Raw genomic sequence first — 27,164 nt, forward strand, 5'->3', positions numbered from 1 at the left:
GCTGTGAGGTGTTTTGAATTACTTGGTGGTGAGGTGTTTTTATTTCGTGTTTTATGGCTGTGAGGTGTTTTTAATTTCGTGGTGGTGAGGTGTTTTTATTACGTGTTTTATGGCTGTGAGGTGTTTTCAATTTTGTGGTGGTGAGGTGTTTTTATTACGTGTTTTATGGCTGTGAGGTGTTTTTAATTTCGTGGTGGTGAGGTGTTTTTATTACGTGTTTTATGGCTGTGAGGTGTTTTTATTGCGTGTTTTATGGCTGTGAGGTGTTTTTAATTTCGTGGTGGTGAGGTGTTTTTATTACGTGTTTTATGGCTGTGAGGTGTTTTTATTTAGTGTTTTATGGCTGTGAGGTGTTTTCAATTTTGTGGTGGTGAGGTGTTTTTATTACGTGTTTTATGGCTGTGAGGTGTTTTTAATTTTGTGGTGGTGAGGTGTTTTTATTACGTGTTTTATGGCTGTGAGGTGTTTTTATTGCGTGTTTTATGGCTGTGAGGTGTTTTTAATTTCGTGGTGGTGAGGTGTTTTTATTACGTGTTTTATGGCTGTGAGGTGTTTTTATTGCGTGTTTTATGGCTGTGAGGTGTTTTTAATTTCGTGGTGGTGAGGTGTTTTTATTGCGTGTTTTATGGCTGTGAGGTGTTTTGAATTACTTGGTGGTGAGGTGTTTTTATTTCGTGTTTTATGGCTGTGAGGTGTTTTGAATTATGTGGTGGTGCGGTGTTTTGAATTACTTGGCTGTGAGGTGTTTTAAATTACTTGGTGGTGAGGTGTTTTGAATTACTTGGTAGTGAGGTGTTTTGAATTACTTGGTGGTGAGGTGTTTTGAATTACTTGGTGGTGAGGTGTTTTGAATTATGTGGTGGTGAGGTGCAATCATCCCAAACTTCCAGTCTGCACCTACCCCTCCCCTGTGTATGTGCTGAGGGGTTCTTTCTTGAAAAAACAAACATTCAACCTAAACCTTCAACCTAAATTGCCTATAAAAATGTAATATCACAAACACAACAAATGCATTAGTGCAAAATAATTGTTTGTATTATGATTGCTGTAAATCAATACAACACAGCAACTCAGGTACAGTCATTATCCTCAGCTAAAATAAGCCCGTTCCTCAGTAACGACGCTTGGTGAGGCGAGCGTAGCGAGCCAAGCCAAGCTAGTATATATATATATACATATATATATATATATATATATATATACATATATATATATATATATATATATATATATATATATATATATATACATATATATATATATATATATATATATATATATATATATATATATATATATATATATATATATACATATATACATATATACATATATATATACATATATACATATATATACACACATATATATATATATATATATATATATATATATATATATATATATATATATATACATATATACATATATATATACACACATATATATATATATATATATATATATATATATATATATATAATATATATATATATATATATATACATATATACATATATATATATATATATATATATATATATATATATATATATATATATATATATATATATATATATATATATATATATACTGAAACGCAAAATAAACTTACCACCTTTGAAACCTTTAAATATCAACAATAACACTGCGTGTAGTAAATGTGTGAACTTATTTGTGGACAATGGTGGCCTCACTGTCAGACAAAACGGTCACGGATGGTCACTTGAACCTTCAATGGTCACTTCATAGCACAGCTCTTGAATAGCCATTTTGACTGTCAGTGATTAGCCAAGGGGTACGGGATGATTTTAATGAGCTGCACGTGATGTCTTGATATTGGCTTTAAAAAGGCCAGTGCAAAATGGGCATTTCAATCAACATGCCACGATTGTCAAGGGATCATTGGCAGCGTGCCCTTGGCATGCTGCAAGGTGGACTGAGCTACCGTGAGGTGGCACGTCGCCTTGGCTGTTCACACCAGACGATATCGGCCCTGGTGGACAGAGACACCCTCCACAACTCTGCAGATGACAGACCTCGATCAGGGAGGCCAAGAGTCACCACTGCAAGGCAGGACAGGCAGATGGTCCGAAGTCACCTGCGGGATCGATTCCGTCCAGCATCCCGCACTGCGGCAGAAACTCCGGGGCGTGCAAACCCACGGATCTCCAATGATACTGCACGAAGACGACTGCATGACTATGGTCTGACTGCCAGAAGACCATACAGAGGCCCTGTGATGACGGCTGCCCATCGCCGCAACCGACAGAGATGGTGCCAGCAACATCAGCGGTGGACCTTGGCGCAGTGGAACGAGGTCGCTTTCAGCGATGAGTCAAGGTTCTGTGTGGACAGTCCTGATGGGCGTGAGCGTGTCTGGAGAAGAACTGGCGAGCGATATGCCGATTGTTGCGTGCGTCAAGCCAACAGGTGGGGTGGCCCAAGTGTGATGGTGTAGGCCGCCATCAGGCCGGTACAGGACGCCACTGGTGGTTGTGGATGGGAATGTTAACGCCCAGCGGTATGTGGATAACATCCTGCGACCCCATCTGCTGCCATTCCTGCTAGACCACCCAGAACTGAGAACCTTTCAGCATGACAACGCTCATCCCCATGCTGCTCGCTTTACCACTGCATTTCTCCAAGGTGAGAACATCAACACCATGCAGTGGCCTGCGCTCTCCCCTGACCTGAATCCCATAGAGCACCTGTGGGATGAGCTTGGGAGACACGTAGTTGGCAGGGCCAGGACACGGGCAGAGCTGCTTCAGACATTGAGGACTGAGTGGGACAGAATCCAGCAGCAATCCATCCAAAGACTGGTAGGCAGTATACGCCGATGATGCACTGCCTGTATCCAAAACAATGGTGGCCACACACGCTATTGAAAGGGGACTGACATTGCACCCTGTGCTGTTCTGTACTGTAGAACAAACTGATGAGATGGTGTATCTTGGTCAAAAACTTGACATGTCATCAATAAAATGCCAATGTTTCAATTAGCAATTGTTGGTTTGTTTTATTTTGAACTGTTACCATTTTATTACATTTCAAACAAGTGGTAAGTTTCTTGCATGACTGCAATAGTCATGCAGTCGTCTTCGTGCAGTATCATTGGAGATCCGTGGGTTTGCACGCCCCGGAGTTTCTGCCACAGTGCGGGATGCTGGACGGAATTGATCCCGCAGGTGACTTCGGACCATCTGCCTGTCCTGCCTTGCAGTGGTGACTCTTGGCCTCCCTGGTCGAGGTCTGTCATCTGCAGAGTTGTGGAGGGTGTCTCTGTCCACCAGTGCCGATATCGTCTGGTGTGAACAGCCAAGGCGACGTGCCACCTCACGGTAGCTCAGTCCGCCTTGCAGCATGCCCAGGGCACGCTGCCGTTGATCCCTTGACAATCGTGGCATGTTGATTGAAATGCCCATTTTGCACTGGCCTTTTTAAAGCCAATATCAAGACATCACGTGCAGCTCATTAAAATTATCCCGTACCCCTTGGCTAATCACTGACAGTCAAAACGGCTGTTTATCAGCTGTGCTATGAAGTGACCATTGAAGGTTCAATTGACCATCCGTGACCATTTTTTCTGACAGTGAGGACACTATTGTCCACAAATAAGTTCACACATTTACTACACGCAATGTTATTGTTGATATTTAAAGGTTTTAAAGGTGGTAAGTTTCTTTTGCGTTTCAGTATATATATATATATATATATATATATATATATATATATATATATATATATATATATATAGTGTTGCGGATATGGGATTTGCATCCATCCATATCCGCTTGTAAATATTCCCCTATTTCCTCAATACTTCCCAACTATCCCCAATCCCCCATTCCCTAGTCCCATTTTCTGTAAACAACACTCTGTAGACCCGACCTCCCCCTATTTCCCCCATTAAATGTCGTGCCCAGGTTCACCGCATCTCATGTAAGACAACTATAGGACATCTTGCTAGTTATTCTTAGTCTATGTCAGTTAAGGACTCGTTTCCATTAATTCTGACCCTTCGTTGCACCAGAATGTGATTGTATGGCACCGTTAGGAAGTTTAGGACCTCCCAATACCTCCCCGCAGCTCTTCCTCACGGTTCAGCAACAACAACAACAACAACAACAGCAACGGCAGCGGCGTGCACAGGGAGTGCGCGTCCTCACTCCGGCTTGGTTGGTAGGGGGTGTTGGGAGGGCACGAGGCCTTCCCAACGAGCCGCCATCGAACATGTGCTCGACGGGGTTACCAAATAGGGGCTCCCTGTCAGCTCCTCGTCAAGGGCGGAGCCCGGTAACCCCCACACCCAATGGAAGCGGCGGACCGGCCCCAGGGGGGCACAGGTTTGTGAAATGTGAAATATATATATATATATATATATATATATATATATATATATATATATATATATATAAATATATATATATATATATATATATATATATATATATATATATGTATATATATATATATATATATATATATATATATACATACATATTAGCAGACTGAGTGCCCATTGTACTGAGTGCCTTTTCTCCACCACTGTAATTATATCCTCCTCCGGAGGTCTTGAGAACTGTACCCCTTGCGTCGTTTCATCTATCCCAGTCGTTGTGTCCTTTCCATCATTGATTTAGCATAGCGCGATTTGGCCAACGTTTGGGTGGAATCGGGTGAGTTGGGGAAGAATCGGGGGAACTGTTAGACTGAGTGCCCAATATATTATCTACATTCTACAGTATACCATATGAATATTTAACACACACACACATGAGGGGAAAGAAAAAAAGAACTCACCTTGTGTGCCAACAATCTCCATGTGCAGATGTGCTAAACCACTGGTAATCGACAGTGCAAGTTTGACTACTCCCTCTGTAGGTACCGTGTATCGATTCAGGTAGTCAAACAAGGATCCATGCTCATGATAATCTGACACGAGCCACAGTTGTGTCCACGTGCCATTATCTGCAACATGAGAAAGGTACATTTGAGATTTTCTTTCTTGCAAGTTAAGGCATTTGACAACAAATTATCTCAATTTAAATGTACTGATAAATTTTTCACAACTAGAGAATAATTATTTATTATGGATGGGATAATCCCCCCAGAATTACAAACAACAAAATCCCCCCAAATTATGGATATGTCAATTCCCCCAGAATTACGGATAGCATAATTCCCACAGAAATATGAATATAATAAATACCCCAGAATTACGGATAGCATCATTCCCACAGAAATATGAATATTGTGGCGGGCACAAGGGACAATAATTCCGCGCACCAGTGGGTGGCGCGAGCGTCCAGGCGGGGAACGAAAATGCATGCCCCGCCTTTCGACCGATCGGCCACGCCCGGGGGCAAGGCGTGGCCTCGGGACATATATGCGGGCTCTAAGCTCGAGCCCGCCCAGTACTGAAGTGCGAGCTCTTAATAAAGACTCTTTGTTTGTACCAACGCGTTGTGGCCTACCTCTCTGGCAATCGAGTCGTGTGTGCACAGCACCACACTGGCGACCCCGATTGGTTCAGCCGTTGCTGACCCCCGAACGCGCCATGGCTACCAACGCCGTCGCAATCAAACTCCCGGAGTTTTGGGATTGAGTAATCAATTAATTATTTGATTTTTTTAAAATGACTTGTTTAATTAAATTTCTAAAAGATACATCTTCGGATGAAGCACTAGTGGTTTTAGTTATGCGATTCGCCAATTGATTATGAAAATATTTTGTGTTCACCACCATCTCTTATCTTCCCCCATCCATAACCTTGATCTTTTCTACCCCCACTAATTCACCCCAGATCCACCTTGTTTGAAATTCCAACTTATTTCCTGGAAATCCTGGCAGTGTCCATATGTTTATACCTCTCCCACCCCCCCCCCCCCTTCACATGCCTCCCCCCCTTCACATGCCTCCCCCCCCAAAGCCCTCTCCCTCCCACAGATCTCTCGATGTCTCCATGTCTCTCGGTCCCTGCTCTCAAATGTTGTGTTTGTGTCCTTCCCCCTCTCTCCCCATCTTGTCTACCGCTCCCGATGTTATTTGTTTTATGTGTCTGTTTGTCTTTCTGTGTGATTAATGTTCGCTCTTTCACGAGCCTCGATCTTGTATACAAAAAAAAAAAAAAAAAAAAAAAAAAAAAGCGCAAGCCGACGTTTGGTTTGTGCAGGCCGAAGCTCAATTTCAGCTCCGGGCATCACGGTGGACGAGACCCGGTACTACCACGTGGTCGCCCCCCTCGGGCCCGGCACTGCCGCCCGAGTCATGTCCATCCTTCGGCAGCCACCGGCGACCACAAGTACGAGGCGCTCAAACGTCTCCTCCTCGCCACGTTCGGGCTCACGGAGATCGAACGGGCCGACCGCCTCCTGGACCTTCCCGCCCTCGGCGACACACGACCATCCGTCCGGATGGATTTCATGCTGTCGCTGCTTGGAGACCAGCGCCCGGATTTCTTGTTCCGCGCACTTTTCCTCCGCCAGCTACCGATACAGGTGCGCCTCACGCTGGCCGGTTCCAACATCACGGAACCCCGCGCCCTGGCCGGAGAGGCCGACAAGTTTTTCGCGGCCTGCGACACGTGGTCGGTTTACGGTGCTGCCGTAGTGGATCCCGGGGCAGAGGCTACAGCGCCCCCGGCTTCCCTCGTGGCCGCTGCTGCGCCCCGCCCACTACCGCCGCCGCCACCACCACGGCCGCCGCGGCCGTCACCGCCGCAAACCTGGTGCTACTACCACGCCAGCTTCGGCCGCAAGGTTAAAACGTGTCGCCCGCCGTGCTCTTTTGACGGGTCGGGAAACGACCGGGCCGGCGCTCATTTGCGGCCCTGAGCGTCGCCCATTCCGGCAGCCTCCTGTTCATCACGGACACCTTGTCCGGGCGCCGTTTCCTTTGCGACACAGGAGCGCAGGTAAGCGTCCTCCCTGCCTCCGCGTCCGACAAGCAAGCCGCTGGCCGGGGCCCCGCTTTGCTTGCCGCCAACGGTACACCCATCCGCACATTCAGGAAACGTTGCCTCTCACTGCGGTTCGTAGGGCAGCGCTTTCAATGGTCGTTCGTCACCGCCAGCGTGCAATGGCCCTGCTCGGTGCGGACTTCCTATGTGCGCATGGCTTGTTGGTCGACGTTAAGCGCGGACGTCTCGTCCAGGCCGAAACCTTCAGCTTGCTCGCTTGTTCGCTGAGCAACTCACTGAGCGGCTCACCGAGCGACTTGCCAAGCGGCTTGCTGAAATGTTCCGTCCCGGCGTGTTTAGTTTGCAAGCTTCCGGCAGCGGACGACTTTACCCGCCTCCTAGCCAGTTTCCCGGCCCTCACGCGGCCCACCTTCTCAGGGGTGGCCGTTAAACATGGGGTGGAGCACCATATACCCACGGTCGGGCCGCCGGTCTACGCCCGGGCACGCTGACTCGAACCCACGAAGCTCGCCGTGGCGAAGGCGGCGTTCGCCACGCTGGAACGGCTGGGTATCGTGCGGCGCTCAAACAGCGCTTGGGCCTCTCCGCTGCACATTGTGCCGAAGCCCGGCGGAGGATGGCGGCCGTGCGGTGATTACCGCCGGCTCAATGATGCCACCACCCCCGACCGCTACCCGGTCCCGCATATCCAGGACTTTTCCGCCCGGTTGGCAAGCACGACCGTGTTTTCCAAGGTGGACCTCATCCGGGGCTACCAACAGGTCCCCGTACAACCGGGCGATGTCCCGAAGACGGCCCTCATCACCCCTTTCGGCCTCTTCGAGTTCCTGTGAATGCCTTTCGGGTTGAAGAATGCGGCCCAGGCGTTCCAACGGCTTATGGACAGCGTCTTGCACGACTTACCTTTCATCTATGTCTACCTGGACGACATCCTAGTCGCGAGCGCGTCCCGGGAGGAGCACCTGCTCCACCTTCGCACGCTTTTCGAACGCCTGGGCCAGCATGGCCTAATCATCAACCCCGCAAAGTGCCGTTTCGACGTCGCCACCATCGACTTCTTGGGGCACCGCATCACCAGGCATTGGGCCGTCCCTTTACCGGCCAAGGTGGAGGCGGTCAGGGATTTCCCGCGACCCCGCACGATCAAGGGGCTCCAGGAGTTCCTGGGCATGGTAAATTTTTACCACCGTTTCGTGCCCCACGTCGCCCAGCTCCTCCGCCCCCTGCACGAGGCCCTCCGGGGCAAGCCGGGCAAAGGTGACATCGCCTGGTTGGAGCCGATGGCCGCGGCGTTTGCGGGCGCAAAGTTGGCCCTGGCCAACGCCACCATGCTGGCGCACCCGGCGCCCGATGCACCGATCGCCCTCACCACCGACGCGTCGGACTACGCAGTGGGCGCAGTGCACGAGCAGTGGGTGCGTGGTGCTTGGCAGCCGCTGGCGTTTTTTAGCCGGCAGCTTCGCCCGCAAGAACGCCGCTACAGCACCTTCGACCGCGAGCTGCTCGGGCTCCACCTGGCGGTCCAACACTTCCGCCATCTGCTGGAGGGCCGCCCGTTCACGGCTTTCGTCGACCACAAGCCCCTTGTGTTCCCGATGGCCAAGGTCGCCGAGCCATGGTCGGCCGGGCAGCAGCGTCACCTCTCTGCCGTGTCCGAGTATACGACGGACATCCGTCACGTGGCGGGTAAAGACAACCCGGTGGCGGATTGCCTTTCCCGGTCCGTCGCGCACGCGGTCCACCTCGGGATCGACTATGCCCGGGTGGCGGAGGACCAGACTGCCGACCCCGGCGTCCAGGCCTGGCGGACCGCCGTCACGGGCCTCCGCGTCACCGAGGTGCCGTTCGATGCCGCGGGCGCGGATCTCCTGTGCGACGTCTCCCTCGGCCGGCCTCGCCCCATCGTGCCCGCTGGCTGGCAGCGCCCGGTGTTCGACGCCATCCACGGCCTGTCCCACCCGGACACGAAGGCCTCCCAGAAGCTCGTCGCGGCAAAGTTCGTCTGGCATGGCCTCAGGAAGGACGTCCGCGACTGGGCCAGGACGTGCCTCGTGTGCCAGCGCGCAAAGGTCCACCGCCACACCCAGGCCCCGTTGGCCCCGTTTACGGTGCCCAAGCGTCGGTTCGACCACGTGCACGTCGACTTGGTGGGACCTTCACCCACCTCCTCACCATGGTGAACCGCACCACACGGTGGCCGGAAGCCGTCCCATTGGCGGCGACGTCTGCGGCTGATGTGGCGCAAGCCTTCATCGCCACTTGGGTTGCCCGGTTCCGTGCCCCCTCGGACATCTCGTCCGACCGCGGCCCCCAGTTCACCTCGGAGCTCTGGGGCGCGGTGGCGCAAGGGCTCGGCGTAAAACTACACCGCACCACGGCCTACCACCCCCAGGCCAATGGCCTGTGCGAGCGCTTTCATCGCTCGATGAAGGCCGTGCTCCGGGCCAGCCTCCGCGACGGCAGCTGGGCCGACAGGCTCCCCTGGGTCCTGCTGGGCCTCAGGACAGCACCCAAGGACGACCTGCGCGTGTCCTCGGCCGAGCTGGTCTTCGGGCAACCACTGCGGGTACCGGGCGAATTTATCCCAGACTCCATGGCTCCTTGGTCCGCGGCGCAACAGCACTCCACCCTGCAGGAGACCGCCCGGAGGTTCGCCCCGGTGCCGACGGCACACGTTGCCCGTCTTCCCACGTCGCCCCGGAGCTTCGCACGGCGGAGTACGTCTTCGTCCGGCACGACACCCACCGGGCAACGCTACGGCCCCCGTACGACGGGCCCTTCCGCGTGCTGGAGACCGGGGACAAATATTTCACCGTCAACATCGGCGGTGCCCCGGATCGTATCTCCGTGGACCGCCTCAAGCCGGCCCACCTCAATCTGGACCACCTCCCGCAAGCAGCTCTGCCTCCGCGTCGAGGCCGCCCCCCAGCGGTCAGACCCCCGGCAACCCCCAGCCCCGCTGTCCCGCTACCCCCCAGCCCTGCACGCATCACCAGGGGGCGTTTCGGCCGGGTCATCCAGCTTCACCGCAAACTCACCCTTTAGGTGCGCGGGAATTCTGGGGGGGGGCGCGTGTGGCGGGCACAAGGGACAATAATTCCGCGCACCAGTGGGTGGCGCGAGCATCCAGGCGGGGAACGAAAATGCATGCCCCGCCTTTCGACCGATCGGCCACGCCCGGGGGCAAGGCGTGGCCTCGGGACATGTATGCGGGCTCTAAGCTGCAGCCCGCCCAGTGCTGAAGTGTGAGCTCTTAATAAAGACTCTTTGTTTGTACCAACGCGTTGTGGCCACCTCTCTGGCAATCGAGTCGTGTGTGCACAGCACCACAATATAATAAATACCCCAGAATTATGGACATGTCAATTCCCCCCAAATTATGGATATGTCAATTCCCCCAGAATTACGGATAGCACAATTCCTCCAGAAATATGAATATAATAAATACCCCAGAATTACGGACATGTCAATTCCCCCCAAATTACGGATATATCAATTCCCCCAGAATTACGGACATGTCAATTCCCCCCAAATTACGGATATGTCAATTCCCCCAGAATTACGGACATGTCAGTTCCCCCCAAATTATGGATATGTCATTTCCCCCCAAATTATGGACATGTGAATTCCCCCCAAATTATGGATATGTCAATTCCCCCCAAATTACGGACATGTCAATTCCCCCCAAATTACGGATATGTCAATTCCCCCAGAATTACCGACATGTCAATTCCCCCCAAATTACGGATATGTCAATTCCCCCAGAATTAAGGACATGTCAATTCCCCCCAAATTATGGATATGTCAATTCCCCCCAAATTACGGACATGTCAATTCCCCCCAAATTACGGATATGTCAATTCCCCCCAAATTACGGACATGTCAATTCCCCCCAATTACGGATGTCAATTCCCCCAGAATTACGGACATGCCAATTCCCCCCAAATTATGGATATGTCAATTCCCCCAGAATTACGGACATGTCAATTCCCCCCAAATTATGGATATGTCAATTCCTCCAGAATTCGAGTATTTTAGTATGACTTGTAATAGCCGCACCCACTGGGCGCAGCGCTATGAGAGAGAGAGAGAGAGAGAGAGAGAGAGAGAGAGAGAGAGAGAGAGAGAGAGAGAGAGAGAGAGAGAGAGAGAGAGGGAGAGAGACTTGACTTTTGTGTCCTTTTATTATAAACAATGTAAAGCCATTTCACAAGCAGTTGTATAAAAAACACATTTCACAAAGCAGTTGTAAAAAAAACAAAAAACACAGCAACTAGTTTAAAGAAATTGCATAAGGATCATGAAGGCACCACAAAAAGAGCAAAGGGTATTTAAAAGAAACCAGCAAATATACAAAAAATATATATTGAGCAAATTAAGCGAAAAACTAAGAGAGAGAGAGAGAAAATGTATTCAAGGACACAGGAAGAAACATATATGCAAGCAATCAGTTCCAAAGAAAAAAGTCAAATCAATCAGGAATTATAAAGTAATTACCACTTTTGAATCATCGACTGAGCACAGAACATTGCCAATACACCACTTTCTCTCAAAAAGTTGGACGTTTCCATTACTGACAAAGAAATCAAATTCTAGCTTGAGTCGTGTTGAGACAAACCCTTTAAAAATAGAAATAGCCTCAGAGCCATAGCCGTTATCTATTTTAATTTTCCGAGATTTATATATCGCATATTTTGCAACAGCAACCAAAAAATTGAGAAGAACACCCACATCCCTACATGTGGGCCTGAAAGACACACCAAATATAAACATATGCATATTGAAAGGGAAGGACAATTGGTGAAAAAGATATTCAAGGAACAAGAAAAGCGATGTCAGTCTACGACACTGTACATAAGCATGAAACAAATCCTCCTTCTGGTCACAGAAAGGACAAGTTTCCGGCAGTGAGCTGTTAATACGGTGGACAAAAATATTGGAGGGAAGCGCCCAGTGTGCTAACCTCCATTGTATGTCCGCTAACACACCATGTATTGGTAAGGTGTACATGTGAGGCCAAAGGGGGGTAGAGGGAGACCCCAACCCTAACCGCTCTGACCACAAAGCTACTCGTGTTCTCCCAGAGAGGGGTACATTCTTATTTTGTCGAGAGAGATCACGGATTCCAATCTTAGTTACAAGATGAAAAGGGGGGGGTATGTTCAATCTCCGGCTGAAGAGAAGACGAAAGGAGCACTTTGATTTCAGGGAAACCTAACCGAAAGTCCTCAATGTTACCAACACCTTCCCAGCCGATGTTTAGCTGTCTAAATTTTCTTATGACTATACGTACAACTTGGTCTACAAGTCGGACAGACCGAGATCCAACTGAGGTTGCCACCAAACCAGCAGGTTTCCACTTAACTCCAGATGAATCTCTCAGATCACATACTTTGTTAATCCCTCCTTGGATAAATTTTTTAATCAGGGCATGGCTATGAGGGATACCAGGAAAAAAGTTATTGAAGAAAAGGGGTTCTTGAAGGAACATTCGACAATTATAGCCCTCAAGGAAGCGGTGGACGTCAAACCTTTTCCAAGTGTCCAATAAACTCTGATAGAATCTCGGAAGAGAGGCAAAGTTTATATGCTCGAGGTCTATCAAAAGAAGCTGCCGATCATATCTCAGTCTACCAGCCTGTTGTAACAGAAAAAATGCAAAGGGCCGCCAGGGCAGCTGTTCAGCGAACAGTAGTCTCTGCAGAGACTGCAGCCGAAAGGCCACAACCCGACCAGAGATATCAATAATGCCCTGGCCACCTTCCGTCCGGGGGTAGTACAATATCTCAGGCCTCAGCCAATGGTAGCCACTCCAAAAGAAGTTTACTAGCATTCGCTGAGTAGCCATAATTAGTTGGTTTGATGGCTGTAAAGCAATAATTCTGTGCCATAATTTTGTTGCAACCAGATTGTTTATGACAAGGGTACGGCCTCGATAGGAGATGGACCTCAGCAGTCCTTCCCATGCTTTCAATCTGTGCATAATTTGCTCCAACACTCCTTCCCAATTTTTCATTTCTGTTTCACGATTACCGATATGCACTCCAAGATATTTAACCCCGTCCGTTCTCCAGACCAGGTTGTGTGGGAGTGAGGGTGGTGATACACAAGAGAGATTGCCTTTGCCACACCATAATGCTGTACTTTTATTCCAATTGATCCCACCGGAAGAGGCTGCAGAGAAATCTCGCATACAACGTTGTAAAGCAGAGACATCATTGGAGCTTCTAATCAAAACACAGACATCATCAGCATAAGCCGTCTGCACAAATTCTGCTCCTTCTATACTTCTCATTCCCTGAGGTATTTGCTGTCTAATAGACCGAAGGAGTGGTTCAAGGGCGACTATATATAGAAGCCCAGAGAGGGGGCAACCTTGGCGAATACCCCGTTGGAAAGGAAAGGGAGAGCATAACCTATTGTTGATCTTCATCATACATTGAGTATTAGTATACAGGAGTTTCACATAAGAGGTGAAAGTTTCACCAAACCCCATTCCTTTCAGGACAGAAAAAAGGTACTTGTGGTCAACACGATCGAAGGCCTTAGTTTGATCAAGAAACAGCAACCCAAAATCGTCACGCAGGAACTTATTGCATGAAATAATATCTCTTACCAAAAAAATATTATCATAAATAGATTTTCCAGGCACACAGTAGGTCTGGTCCGGGTGTATAACTGAACTGATCACAGTCTTCATACGATTAGCAAGTACTTTAGAGAAAATCTTGTAATCAACACACAATAAGGAGACAGGTCGCCAGTTATCAACCAGTTGAAGATTCCCAGCTTTTGGTAGCAAACAAACGACTGCTCGTCTACAAGACATTGGAAGTTCTCCGACACGTATGCTTTCATCGAGTACATCGAGTAAGTCAGGTCCCACAAGGGCCCAGAAGGTCTTGTAGAATTCTGTGGGCAGGCCATCTATTCCAGAAGCTTTCCCATCTTTCAGGCTCCGCACAGCTGCTTCAAGTTCATCAGCCGAAATTGGGGAATCGAGCATGCATCGCTCATCCTCCTCGACACTCGGAAGCCCAGCAGTTAACTCTCGTATCACCTCATTGTCCACGTTCTGAGGAGAATACAAGTTAGAATAGAACCCTTTCAGAGTACACCTGATCGCCTGCTGAGAGGTCACCAGCGACCCATTGGGAGTGAGTAAAGTATGAATTTGTTGTGACCTTTTGAGGGAAGACTCTAACTTAAAGAACTCTTTGTTTGGCATGTCCAGAGTTAAATAGCTCATTCGCATTCGGACCAAGGCACCCATCGCCCGTTGCCGTACCGCTTCCTCCAGCACTGCTTTCTTTGCCCATATTAGTTGGTCACGTGCACCTCTCCCAACCTCGTCAACATTCTGTTCTAACGATATAATTTCAGATTTTAACTGATCTATTGATATTGATTGGATTTTGGTGGTGTATGCACTGTATTGTTGACAGAAATTCTTAATTTGGGATTTTGCAATGTCCCACCACAGCCGGAGACTATCATACTCAGGTCTGGAGGAGCGAATTTTCTCCCACACGACGTGAAAGGCCTCATTAAATTCCTTGTCATGTAAGAGACGAGTATTCAAAGACCAGTAAGCACTACCACCGGGTGGAAAGGGTAACTTAAAGGACATTGAGATTAAACTGTGGTCTGTGAATCCAGTTGGTAAAATTTTGGAGACAGACACCACATTCAACATTGGCTTGTTCACATAGAATCTGTCCAGCCTTGCCATTGACATAATACCATCATTGCATCTACACCATGTATAACAGCGTGAGAGTGGGTGTTGTGATCTCCACACATCCTTAAACCGAAAGATGTTGATGGTGTCCTCTAGAGCTTTCGTAGAGGCAACATGAGGCTCATGACCATTCCTATCAATTGACGGACAAGTTGTGCAATTAAAATCTCCCGCGATACAGATAAAGGCTGTTGGGTCCAGAGTTTTTACAAAATCCCGCAGAGTGGAAAAGAAAATTTTCCTCTCCATTGGGTCACACGGTGCATAAACATTCACTACGATAATCTTTTGGGTATTATAAAGAAAATCTACGGAGATCAAATGCCCTTTATAGATTTCTTTAAATGAAACCTGTTGAGCACAAATCTTGTGACTTAGGCAAATGGCAACACCGGCCCGAGGTGTAGGGAACCCACTTAGCCACCATTGCCCTTTAAAAAGTTTCCCCCAATCGGCTACTTGAGCACTAGTAGCGTGGGTCTCTTGTAAGAGAATAATGTCAGCCTTTTCTTTTACAACCGCTTGAATGGTTTGCACCCTCCGTAAGGGGGCACGACCCCCATTTATATTTAAGGATACAACATTTAGTTCCATGGTTGATTCTTCTAGGGGGTGAAGTCCTCTTCCTCAATTAATTCCTTGTTTGCCTTCGTGATGGATTTCCTCAGCCGCTGAAATTCGGGTTCGGAGATTTCCACATGCTCACTCCTTTGCAGCAAAGGTTTTGCGGCTGCAAGGAAGGCCTGGATATTAGGAAAATGATCCTTAATTCGTACATGCCTTTGTCTGAAAGTTTTCTTCAAAAATCTGACAATATTTTCTTTTGAGATCTCCAAAGGCTGCTCTTCCTCCTGAGGGGGGGGAGCCCTGTCAACCATTGCCACTGGTTCCTCATGGCCGATCAGTGTCTCTGTAGTTAGAATTCCCTCCGTGACGCTAGTAACGAGTTCCTCCTGAACCTGTACAGAAACACCTGTTCCATCCCCATCTACCTTAGGTTCTTCATCCTCTTCATCCTCATGCATCATTGCAATGGGGGGGGAGGAGTCGTTATTAGTAGTAATGGGTATTTTGCATTCCCCATTAGAATTGATATGGTCATCAGTAGGCTGTTCGGTTTCGCAGGTTGATTTACAACCTTCAGGAAAAAGTTCCCCTTCATCCTGAGCAGGTGGTATCATGTCAGCCATAGTCTCACCACCTTGCTGATCTTCATGTGGAGGACTGTCTGAATCGTTTAAACTGCTTCCTGTCTGCACCACCAACACTTTAACACCTTTGTCCTCATTCCTCGCACTTACAAGTGACCGTTTCAAATTTTTCCGAGACGCCGCATCTACAATCTGCTGCTCCTCACAAAACATTCCCTCTACAGGTAGAGGCTTCTCCCTTACATTTGCTGACTCATCGTTTGCACGATGGCCAGCTGTACTGGATGACTCATCGCTTACACGAAGCACATCCGTATGGGTCTCATCAGCACCACTCTTAGCCGTACCTTGATGGTCCGATGTAGATTCCCGCACTGAAGGCGAAACATCTATAGAATCATCCATAGTGGTCACGGGGGGAGGTGGTCCGGCTGCTGTGGCATACGTTTTCTCCCCATCAGGACAATACTGCCGAGTGTGTCCATGTACACCACACCCGTAACAAATCAACCTCTCCGTTGCCGCAAAAATCCTGTGCTCACGTTTTGACGACTTAAAAACGAGAGAGACATTCAATTGCGTCAAACCATCCTTCAAAACAACATAACAAAACCGTCTAAACGTTTCGATATGCTTAAGCTTCACGTCTGTGGTGCGAATGGAGGCTTGGATAATTCTCGACACCACAGTACCGTACTGACCGAGCTTCTGAAGAATTTCCTCATTAGACAGCGTCGGTAGAACGTTTGATAGTATTACCTTCGAGGCCGGAGTGTTCCATGGCGAAACCGGAACAAACTGGTCATTGCCCAAGGTGAGGCCGTTCTGCACGACGATGCGCGCGAAACGGACACGTGAAACGAAAACAACCACCTTGTGGTGCATTCGGGACGCTGCCCGTATGTTCTCACAACCGATCAATCCTCCGATTGCGAGGAGCGTCTCCTCCAGCGAGACATCTTCCGGTGGGACAAAACACATGCCGTGTTCATCTGTTAACCCCTCATCGGCGTCACGACCGGCATTACTTCGACTATTCTTGCTAGCCATTTGAAGTAACTAAACGAAAAAAATAACCAATAAATGGTACAAAGGTTTATAAAGCCGAAATAAATGAAAATAAACAACAACAACAATAACTGGGAAATAAATAAATAAATCCCGTTAACCACCTAAAGCGGGTAACTTTAACCGCGCTGTCTCTCCCTCTCTCGCTCAGTAGACAAGACGATAGAAAGGGACACCGACACTCGGACAGCAGAAAGGACCAAAAGGTAGGAAGAAAGGAAAAAGCAACACGAGACACAGCACGTACCGGCAGTGACTGAGCAACAGACCTGGCAATCGCACGTGCGTGCTAAGCGAGCGGCAGCTGTGCAAAGTGGGAGGAGAGAGAGAGAGAGAGAGAGAGAGAGAGAGAGAGAGAGAGAGAGAAGTGTGTGTGTGTGTGTGTGTGTGTGTGTGTGTGTGTGTGTGTGTGTGTGTGTGTGTGTGTGTGTGTGTGTGTGTGTGTGTGTGTGTGTGTGTGTGTGTGTGTGTCAATCAGTCAGTCCACACACAGATAAACCTTAGTATTACACCTTCAAGCAGCCTTAAGTACAGTTCGACGATGTTGGTAAATGGAGCAAAAACATTTTTATAAAGCTAAGCGCAAGTGAATTTTGTACCTTCAATGTGGATTATGTCTAAGTTATCTCTGTCCATTCCTGTATATGTATGATCCCACACATCCCATAGTTTGAGATGTGCCGCAAGGCCACAATGACTAGTCTAGTGTACCCAGTCAGCCTTAGAAACGGCTAGACAATGTGGTCCAATAAAACATTTGGTTGATTGTGTTTAACTTTGAATGTACACTCTATCATCGGGTCGATCTGGATCGGGCAGCATCCAAGTTAATCATCCAAGTTATCAGACAGCATCCAAGTTAATCATCCAAGTTATCAGACAGCATCCAAGTTAATCATCCAAGTTATCAGACAGCATCCAAGTTAATCATCCAAGTTATCAGACAGCATCCAAGTTAATCATCCAAGTTATCAGACAGCATCCAAGTTAATCATCCAAGTTATCAGACAGCATTCAAGTTAATCATCCAAGTTATCAGACAGCATTCAAGTTAATCATCCAAGTTATCAGACAGCATTCAAGTTAATCATCCAAGTTATCAGACAGCATCCAAGTTAATCATCCAAGTTATCAGACAGCATTCAAGTTAATCATCCAAGTTATCAGACAGCATCCAAGTTAATCATCAAAGCTATCCAAGCTATCCAAGTTAATCATCAAAGCTATCCAAGCTATCCAAGTTAATCATCAAAGCTATCCAAGCTATCCAAGTTAATCATCAAAGCTATCCAAGCTATCCAAGTTAATCATCCAAGTTATCAGACAGCATCCACGTTATCCAAGTTATCAGACAGCATCCAAGGTATCCAAGCCATCCAAGTTATCAGACAGCATCCACGTTAATCATCCAAGTTATCAGACAGCATTCAAGTTAATCATCCAAGTTATCAGACAGCATCCAAGTTAATCATCCAAGTTATCAGACAGCATTCAAATTAATCATCCAAGTTATCAGACAGCATCCAAGTTAATCATCAAAGCTATCCAAGCTATCCAAGTTAATCATCAAAGCTATCCAAGCTATCCAAGTTAATCATCAAAGCTATCCAAGCTATCCAAGTTAATCATCAAAGCTATCCAAGCTATCCAAGTTAATCATCCAAGTTATCAGACAGCATCCACGTTATCCAAGTTATCAGACAGCATCCAAGGTATCCAAGCCATCCAAGTTATCAGACAGCATCCACGTTATCCAAGTTATCAGACAGCATCCAAGGTATCCAAGCTATCCAAGTTATCAGACAGTATCCAAGCTATCCAGGTTATCCAAGTTATCCAAGCTATCCAAGCTATCCAAGCTATCCAAGTTATCCAAGTTATCGGACAGCATCCAAGTTATCCAAGTTATCAGACAGCATCCAGGTTATCAGACAGCATCCAGGCTATCCAAGCTATCCAAGCTATCCAAGCTATCCAAGTTATCAGACAGCATCCAAGTTATGCAAATGATCCAAGTTATCAGACAGCATCCAAGCTATCCAAGCTATCCAAGCTATCCAAGTTATCCAAGTTATCCAAGTTATCAGACAGCATCCAAGCTATCCAAGTTATCCAAGTTATCAGACAGCATCCAAGTTATCAGACAGCATCCAAGTTATCAGACAGCATCCAAGCTATCCAAGCTATCCAAGTTATTCAAGTTATCAGACAACATCCAAGCTATCCAAGTTATCCAAGTTATCAGACAGCATCCAAGTTATCAGACAGCATCCAAGTTATCCAAGTTATCAGACAGCATCCAAGCTATCCAAGCTATCCAAGCTATCCAAGTTATTCAAGTTATCAGACAACATCCAAGCTATCCAAGCTATCCAAGTTATCAGACAGCATCCAAGTTATGCAAATGATCCAAGTTATCAGACAGCATCCAAGCTATCCAAGCTATCCAAGTTATCCAAGTTATCAGACAGCATCCAAGCTATCCAAGTTATCCAAGTTATCAGACAGCATCCAAGCTATCCAAGTTATTGTAGCGGCTGCCGCTGGGTTTTCACAATCGCCTTGCACCTATCAAGGACGCGGAGCGATCACCATGCCGGGCTCGTCCAGGACGCCCGGGCAGGCTCGCCCTCAACTTGCCAGGCCGCAGCCAGGACGCTGGGCCACGCCCCCTGGCGCCGGGCCTGGGCAAACGCTCCGGGATAATTGGTATATATATTGCTGCCCGATAAACGGGTTTTCAGAGTGCCTGAGTGTTTGATTTGATTAAAGCAACTCGGATGAATTCCAGCTTTTTGTCGCGTCCATTCTTCCGATCGACGTGGGAGCCCCAGCTCCTTCATTGGTGACCTATCGACATGGACACGGCAGTCGCCCTTAAACTGCCTACCTTCTGGGAGGCTCACGCGGCGGTTTGGTTCGCACAGGCGGAGTCCCTGTTCGCCCTGCGAGGCATCACGGCCGACGACACCCGCTTCCACCATGTGGTAGCTGCGCTCGGTTCGGCTACCGCGGCCCGCGCCCTGAGCCTCCTCGAGAGCCCGCCAGCCGCTGACAAATACGGCGCGATTAAGAAGCTTCTCCTCGATGCTTTCGCCCTCCCATCGGCGGAACGCGCACGGCGCCTGCTCGAACTGCCTGAGCTCGGCGACACGCGCCCTTCCGAGCGAATGGACTACATGCTTTCACTGCTCGGCGAGCACTCTCCGGCATTCCTGTTCCGGGAGCTGTTCCTCCGTCAGCTGCCTAACCCGGTACGCCTCGCCCTGGCAAGCACGACGATCACAGATCCCCGGGCCCTTGCCAGAGAAGCCGACAAGATCTCCGCCGCAGGACAGCGCATCGCAGCGGCGACATGGGACCCACCGCCGTCCAACGCAACACCCATGGCGCCCGAGCACCCGGCACGGTCGACGGCCGAACTGCCGACGCAATTGGCGGCCGCTACACCGAGCCGACCACCTCCAGCACGACGACCGGGGCCTCCACCTGACCAAGCGTGGTGTTACTATCATGCCAGGTTCGGACAGAAGGCCCGGACATGCCGACCCCCGTGCACCTTCGGCAGGCCGGGAAACGGCCGGGCCGGCGTTCATTACCAGCCATGAGCGCCGGCCACACGGGCAACTTACTGTTCATCACGGATAAAGCGTCCGGACGGCGTTTCCTGTGCGACACCGGCGCCCAACTGAGCGTCATACCCGCCTCTGACCAGGACAGGCAATCCGCGGTTTGCGGCCCCTCCTTGGTTGCGGCCAACGGATCGACCATCCGCACCTTCGGCCCGCGCAACGTCACCCTCTGCTTCGGCGGCCAACGCTTTGCTTGGACGTTTGTAACCGCAAACGTGCCCATGGCTCTGCTAGGCGCCGACTTCCTCTGCGCACACGGACTGCTGGTGGACGTCCAACGGCGTCGTTTAATCAACGCTGAAACCTTCAGCTCCCTGGTATGCACATTGAGCAGCTCCGCGCCGACCGAACTGGCATGCACCGTCCCGGCGGCGAACGAGTTTGCTCGCCTGCTCACGGAGTTCCCGGCCCTCACGCGGCCGACGTTTTCGGCCGTCGCAGTACGGCATGGGATCGAGCACCACATACCAACCACGGGCCCGCCGGTCTACGCCAGGGCCCGCCGCCTCGACCCAGCCAAGCTCGCCGTAGCGAAGGCCGAATTCGACGCGTTGGAGCACCTCGGCATCGTGCGGCGCTCCGATAGCGCGTGGGCCTCGCCACTGCACATCGTGCCAAAGCCGGGGGGTGGATGGCGCCCGTGTGGCGACTACCGCCGTCTCAATGACGCTACCACCCCCGACAGGTACCCGATCCCGCATATCCAAGACTTCTCCGCCCGTCTGGCGGGACGGGTCATTTTTTCGAAAATTAATCTCATACGGGGATATCACCAGGTACCTGTCAGGGCGGCCGACGTCCCTAAAACGGCAGTCATCACGCCGTTCGGCTTATTCGAATTCTTGCGGATGCCGTTTGGTCTCAAGAACGCGGCTCAGGCGTTCCAGCGCTTGATGGACGGCGTGCTGCGTGACCTGCCGTTCCTTTTCGTTTACCTGGACGACATCCTCGTCGCCAGCACGTCCCGGGCCGAGCACCTCCTCCACCTCCGAACACTGTTCGGGCGCCTCAGCGAGCACGGCCTCATCGTCAACCCGGCCAAATGCCACTTCGGCACGACGGCCGTTGATTTTTTGGGCCACCACATCACCAAGAACGGGGCCGTGCCGCTGCCAACCAAGGTCGAGGCCATCACCACGTTCCCGCGTCCCCGCACCATAAAGGCCCTGCAGGAATTCCTGGGAATGGTGAATTTTTATCACCGCTTCGTGCCCCGCGCTGCTCAACTCATGCGGCCCCTCTACGAAGCCCTCCGGGGCAAGCCGGCCAAGCACGACATCGCCTGGTCCGCAGCAATGGACGCGGCCTTCCAACGCTCAAAGCGGGCCCTCGCCGACGCAACACTGCTCGCTCACCCGGTGCTCAACGCTCCCATCGCCCTCACCACGGATGCCTCCGACTACGCGGTGGGCGCCGTACATGAGCAATGGGTGAACGGGGTTTGGCAGCCACTCGCTTTTTTCAGCCGGCAGCTCCGGCCGAACGAGCTCAAATACAGCACGTTTGACCGGGAGCTCCTCGGTCTACACCTGGCCGTCCGCCATTTCCGCCACCTCCTGGAGGGCCGACCTTTCACGGCGTTCGTCGACCACAAGCCGTTGGTTTACGCCATGGCCAAGGTCACGGAGCCATGGTCGGCCCGCCAACAGCGCCACCTCTCCGCCGTGTCGGAGTTTACCACGGACATCCGGCACGTCGCCGGCAAAAACAACGCCGTGGCCGACTGTCTTTCCCGGGCCAGCGCGAACGCGGTCCACCTGGGCGTGGATTTTGCGCTTATGGCGGCGGACCAAACCACCGACACCACGGTGCAAGCCCTCCGGGCGGCGGACACGGGCCTCCGCCTGGCCGACATCCCCTGCGCGGACACTGTCCTGCTCTGCGACGTCTCCCAAGGCCAGCCTCGCCCCATCGTGCCCGTCACCTGGCAACGCCGCATCTTCGCCTCCCTCCACGGCCTTTCCCACCCGGGCCGGAAAGCTTCCCAGAAGCTGGTGTCGGCGCGTTTCGTCTGGCACGGCCTTCGTCGGGACGTCCGCGATTGGACCAGCACCTGCACGGCCTGCCAACGGGCCAAGGTCCACCGACACACCCAGGCCCCGCTGGCACCTTTCACCGTGCCCGAACGACGTTTCGACCACGTCAACGTGGATCTGGTGGGCCCCCTCCCCCCGTCACGGGGGTTCACACACCTGCTCACCATGGTGGACAGGACCACCAGGTGGCCGGAGGCCGTTCCCCTCGTCTCCACCACCACCGCCGACGTGGCGCAGGCTTTCATCGCCACCTGGGTCGCCCGCTTCGGCGCACCGGCGGACATCTCGTCAGACCGCGGACCACAGTTCACCTCCGAGCTGTGGGGCGCGGTCGCCCGCAACCTGGGGGTCAAGCTCCACCGTACTACGGCCTACCACCCCCAAGCAAACGGGTTGTGCGAGCGATTCCACCGCTCCATGAAGGCCGCGCTCATGGCCGGCCTTCAAGACGGCGGTTGGGCCGACCGGCTGCCGTGGGTCCTTTTGGGCCTTCGCACGGCCCCCAAGGAGGACCTCCAGGCATCCACCGCCGAGCTTGTCTATGGCCAAGCGCTACGCGTCCCGGGCGAATTCGTGCCCGACGCTACCAGTCCCTGGTCCGCAGCTCACCAGCGCTCAGACCTCCAGGAGGCCGCCCGACGGTTTGCCCCCGTGCCAACATCCCGCCACGGTGACCCCCAGTCCTACGTCCCCCCAGCACTCCGCACAGCGGAGTATGTTTTTGTGCGTCACGACGCACATCGGTGGCCACTCCAGCCGCCGTACGACGGGCCCTTCCGGGTGCTGCGACGGGACGACAAGTCGTTCGTCATCGACATCGGCGGCAGGTCGGACCGGATTGCGGTGGACCGCCTCAAGCCGGCGCACGTGGACGTCGACCACCCACCACGGGTGGCCCTTCCGCCGTGGCGAGGCCGCCCCCCGTCCACGGTGCCCCCCACTCGACCGCCCACCACCTCACCGGACCCCCTCCCACGACCCGCCAGGGGTCGCTTCGGCCGGGTCATCAGGACCCCCCTCAAATTGACCCTGCCGGTGCAAGTCGATTCTGGGGGGACGTGTGTAGCGGCTGCCGCTGGGTTTTCACAATCGCCTTGCACCTATCAAGGACGCGGAGCGATCACCATGCCGGGCTCGTCCAGGACGCCCGGGCAGGCCCGCGCTCAACTTGCCAGGCCTCGGTCGGGACGCCCGGGCATGCCCGGGCAGGCTCGCCCTCAACTTGCCAGGCCGCAGCCAGGACGCTGGGCCACGCCCCCTGGCGCCGGGCCTGGGCAAACGCTCCGGGATAATTGGTATATATATTGCTGCCCGATAAACGGGTTTTCAGAGTGCCTGAGTGTTTGATTTGATTAAAGCAACTCGGATGAATTCCAGCTTTTTGTCGCGTCCATTCTTCCGATCGACGTGGGAGCCCCAGCTCCTTCATTATCCACGTTATCAGACAGCATCCAAGTTATCAGACAGCATCCAAGTTATCCAAGTTATCAGACAACATCCAAGCTATCCAAGTTATCCAAGTTATCAGACAGCATCCAAGCTATCCAAGCTATCCAAGTTATCCAAGTTATCAGACAGCATCAAAGCTATCCAAATGATCCAAGTTATCAGACAGCATCCACGTTACCCAAGTACAGCATCCAAGCTATCCAAGTTATCCAAGTTATCAGACAGCATCCACGTTACCCAAGTTATCAGACAGCATCCAAGCTATCCAAGCTATCCGAGCTATCCAAGTTATCAGAGAGCATCCAAATTATCAGACAGCATCCACGTTATCCAAGTTATCAGGCAGCATCCAGGCTATCCAAGTTATCAGGCAGCATCCAGGCTATCCAAGCTGTCCGAGCTATCAGAGAGCATCCAAATTATCAGACAGCATTCAAGCTATCCAAGTTATCAGACAGCATCCAAGCTATCCAAGCTATCCAAGTTATCAGACAGCATCCAAGCTATCCAAGCTATCCAAGTTATCAGACAGCATCCAAGCTATCCAAGTTATCAGACAGCATCCAAGCTATCCAAGCTATCCAAGTTATCAGACAGCATCCAAGCTATCCAAGTTATCAGACAGCATCCAAGCTATCCAAGTTATCAGACAGCATTCAAGCTATCCAAGTTATCAGACAGCATCCAAGCTATCCAAGCTATCCAAGTTATCAGACAGCATCCAAGCTATCCAAGCTATCCAAGTTATCAGACAGCATCCAAGCTATCCAAGCTATCCAAGTTATCAGACAGCATCCAAGCTATCCAAGCTATCCAAGTTATCAGACAGCATCCAAGCTATCCAAGCTATCCAAGTTATCAGACAGCATCCAAGCTATCCAAGCTATCCAAGCTATCCAAGCTATCCAAGTTATCAGACAGCATCCAAGCTATCCAAGCTATCCAAGTTATCAGACAGCATCCAAGCTATCCAAGCTATCCAAGTTATCAGACAGCATCCAAGCTATCCAAGCTATCCAAGTTATCAGACAGCATCCAAGCTATCCAAGCTATCCAAGTTATCAGACAGCATCCAAGCTATCCAAGCTATCCAAGTTATCAGACAGCATCCAAGCTATCCAAGTTATCAGACAGCATCCAAGCTATCCAAGCTATCCAAGTTATCAGACAGCATCCAAGCTATCCAAGCTATCCAAGTTATCAGACAGCATCCAAGCTATCCAAGCTATCCAAGTTATCAGACAGCATCCAAGCTATCCAAGCTATCCAAGTTATCAGACAGCATCCAAGCTATCCAAGCTATCCAAGTTATCAGACAGCATCCAAGCTATCCAAGCTATCCAAGTTATCAGACAGCATCCAAGCTATCCAAGCTATCCAAGTTATCAGACAGCATCCAAGCTATCCAAGTTATCCAAGTTTTCAGACAGCATCCAAGCTATCCAAGTTATCCAAGTTATCAGACAGCATCCAAGCTATCCAAGTTATCCACGTTATCAGACAGTATCCAAGTTATCAGACAGCATCCAAGTTATCGAAGTTATTAGACAGCATCCAAGCTATCCAAGCTATCCAAGTTATTCAAGTTATCAGACAACATCCAAGCTATCCAAGTTATCCAAGTTATCAGACAGCATCCAAGCTATCCAAGCTATCCAAGTTATCCAAGTTATCAGACAGCATCAAAGCTATCCAAATGATCCAAGTTATCAGACAGCATCCACGTTACCCAAGTTATCAGACAGCATCCAAATTATCAGACAGCATCCAAGCTATCCAAGTTATACAAGTTATCAGACAGCATCCACGTTACCCAAGTTATCAGACAGCATCCAAGCTATCCAAGCTATCCGAGCTATCCAAGTTATCAGAGAGCATCCAAATTATCAGACAGCATCCACGTTATCCAAGTTATCAGGCAGCATCCAGGCTATCCAAGCTGTCCGAGCTATCAGAGAGCATCCAAATTATCAGACAGCATTCAAGCTATCCAAGTTATCAGACAGCATCCAAGCTATCCAAGCTATCCAAGTTATCAGACAGCATCCAAGCTATCCAAGCTATCCAAGTTATCAGACAGCATCCAAGCTATCCAAGTTATCAGACAGCATCCAAGCTATCCAAGCTATCCAAGTTATCAGACAGCATCCAAGCTATCCAAGCTATCCAAGTTATCAGACAGCATCCAAGCTATCCAAGTTATCAGACAGCATTCAAGCTATCCAAGTTATCAGACAGCATCCAAGCTATCCAAGCTATCCAAGTTATCAGACAGCATCCAAGCTATCCAAGCTATCCAAGTTATCAGACAGCATCCAAGCTATCCAAGCTATCCAAGTTATCAGACAACATCCAAGCTATCCAAGCTATCCAAGTTATCAGACAACATCCAAGCTATCCAAGTTATCAGACAGCATCCAAGCTATCCAAGTTATTCAAGTTATCAGACAGCATCCAAGCTATCCAAGCTATCCAAGCTATCCAAGTTATCCAAGTTATCCAAGTTATCAGACAGCATCCAATCTATCCAAGTTATCCAAGTTATCAGACAGCATCCAAGCTATCCAAGTTATCCAAGCTATCCAAGTTATCAGACAGCATCCAAGCTATCCAAGTTATCCAAGTTATCAGACAGCATCCAAGCTATCCAAGCTATCCAAGCTATTCAAGTTATCAGACAACATCCAAGCTATCCAAGCTATCCAAGCTATCAGACAGCATCCAAGCTATCCAAGTTATCCAAGTTATCAGACAGCATCCAAGCTATCCAAGCTATCCAAGCTATCCAAGTTATTCAAGTTATCAGACAACATCCAAGCTATCCAAGCTATCCAAGTTATCAGACAGCATCCAAGTTATGCAAATGATCCAAGTTATCAGACAGCATCCAAGCTATCCAAGCTATCCAAGTTATCAGACAGCATCCAAGCTATCCAAGTTATCCAAGTTATCAGACAGCATCCAAGCTATCCAAGTTATCCAAGTTATCAGACAGCATCCAAGCTATCCAAGTTATCCAAGTTATCAGACAGCATCCAAGTTATCAGACAGCATCCAAGTTATCCAAGTTATCAGACAGCATCCAAGCTATCCAAGTTATCCAAGTTATCAGACAACATCCAAACTATCCAAGTTATCCAAGTTATCAGACAGCATCCAAGC

At 50.0% G+C, this 27,164-nt stretch overlaps 1 protein-coding gene across 2 annotated transcripts in view; it reads right to left on the bottom strand.

Moving 5' to 3' along the window:
* The window catches only part of LOC137431869 (TGF-beta receptor type-1-like), a 308,951-nt gene that overhangs the window by 55,760 nt on the left and 226,027 nt on the right, over positions 1-27,164 (bottom strand). For both annotated transcript variants that reach the window (XM_068123659.2, XM_068123661.2), the window contains exon 5: positions 4,807-4,974. In XM_068123659.2, the coding sequence (XP_067979760.2) occupies positions 4,807-4,974 (168 nt within the window). The remainder of the gene's footprint in view (positions 1-4,806; positions 4,975-27,164) is intronic.

This window comes from Myxine glutinosa, chromosome 7 (assembly GCF_964187855.1).
Source record: "Myxine glutinosa chromosome 7, kmMyxGlut1.1, whole genome shotgun sequence".
NCBI lineage: Eukaryota > Metazoa > Chordata > Myxini > Myxiniformes > Myxinidae > Myxine > Myxine glutinosa.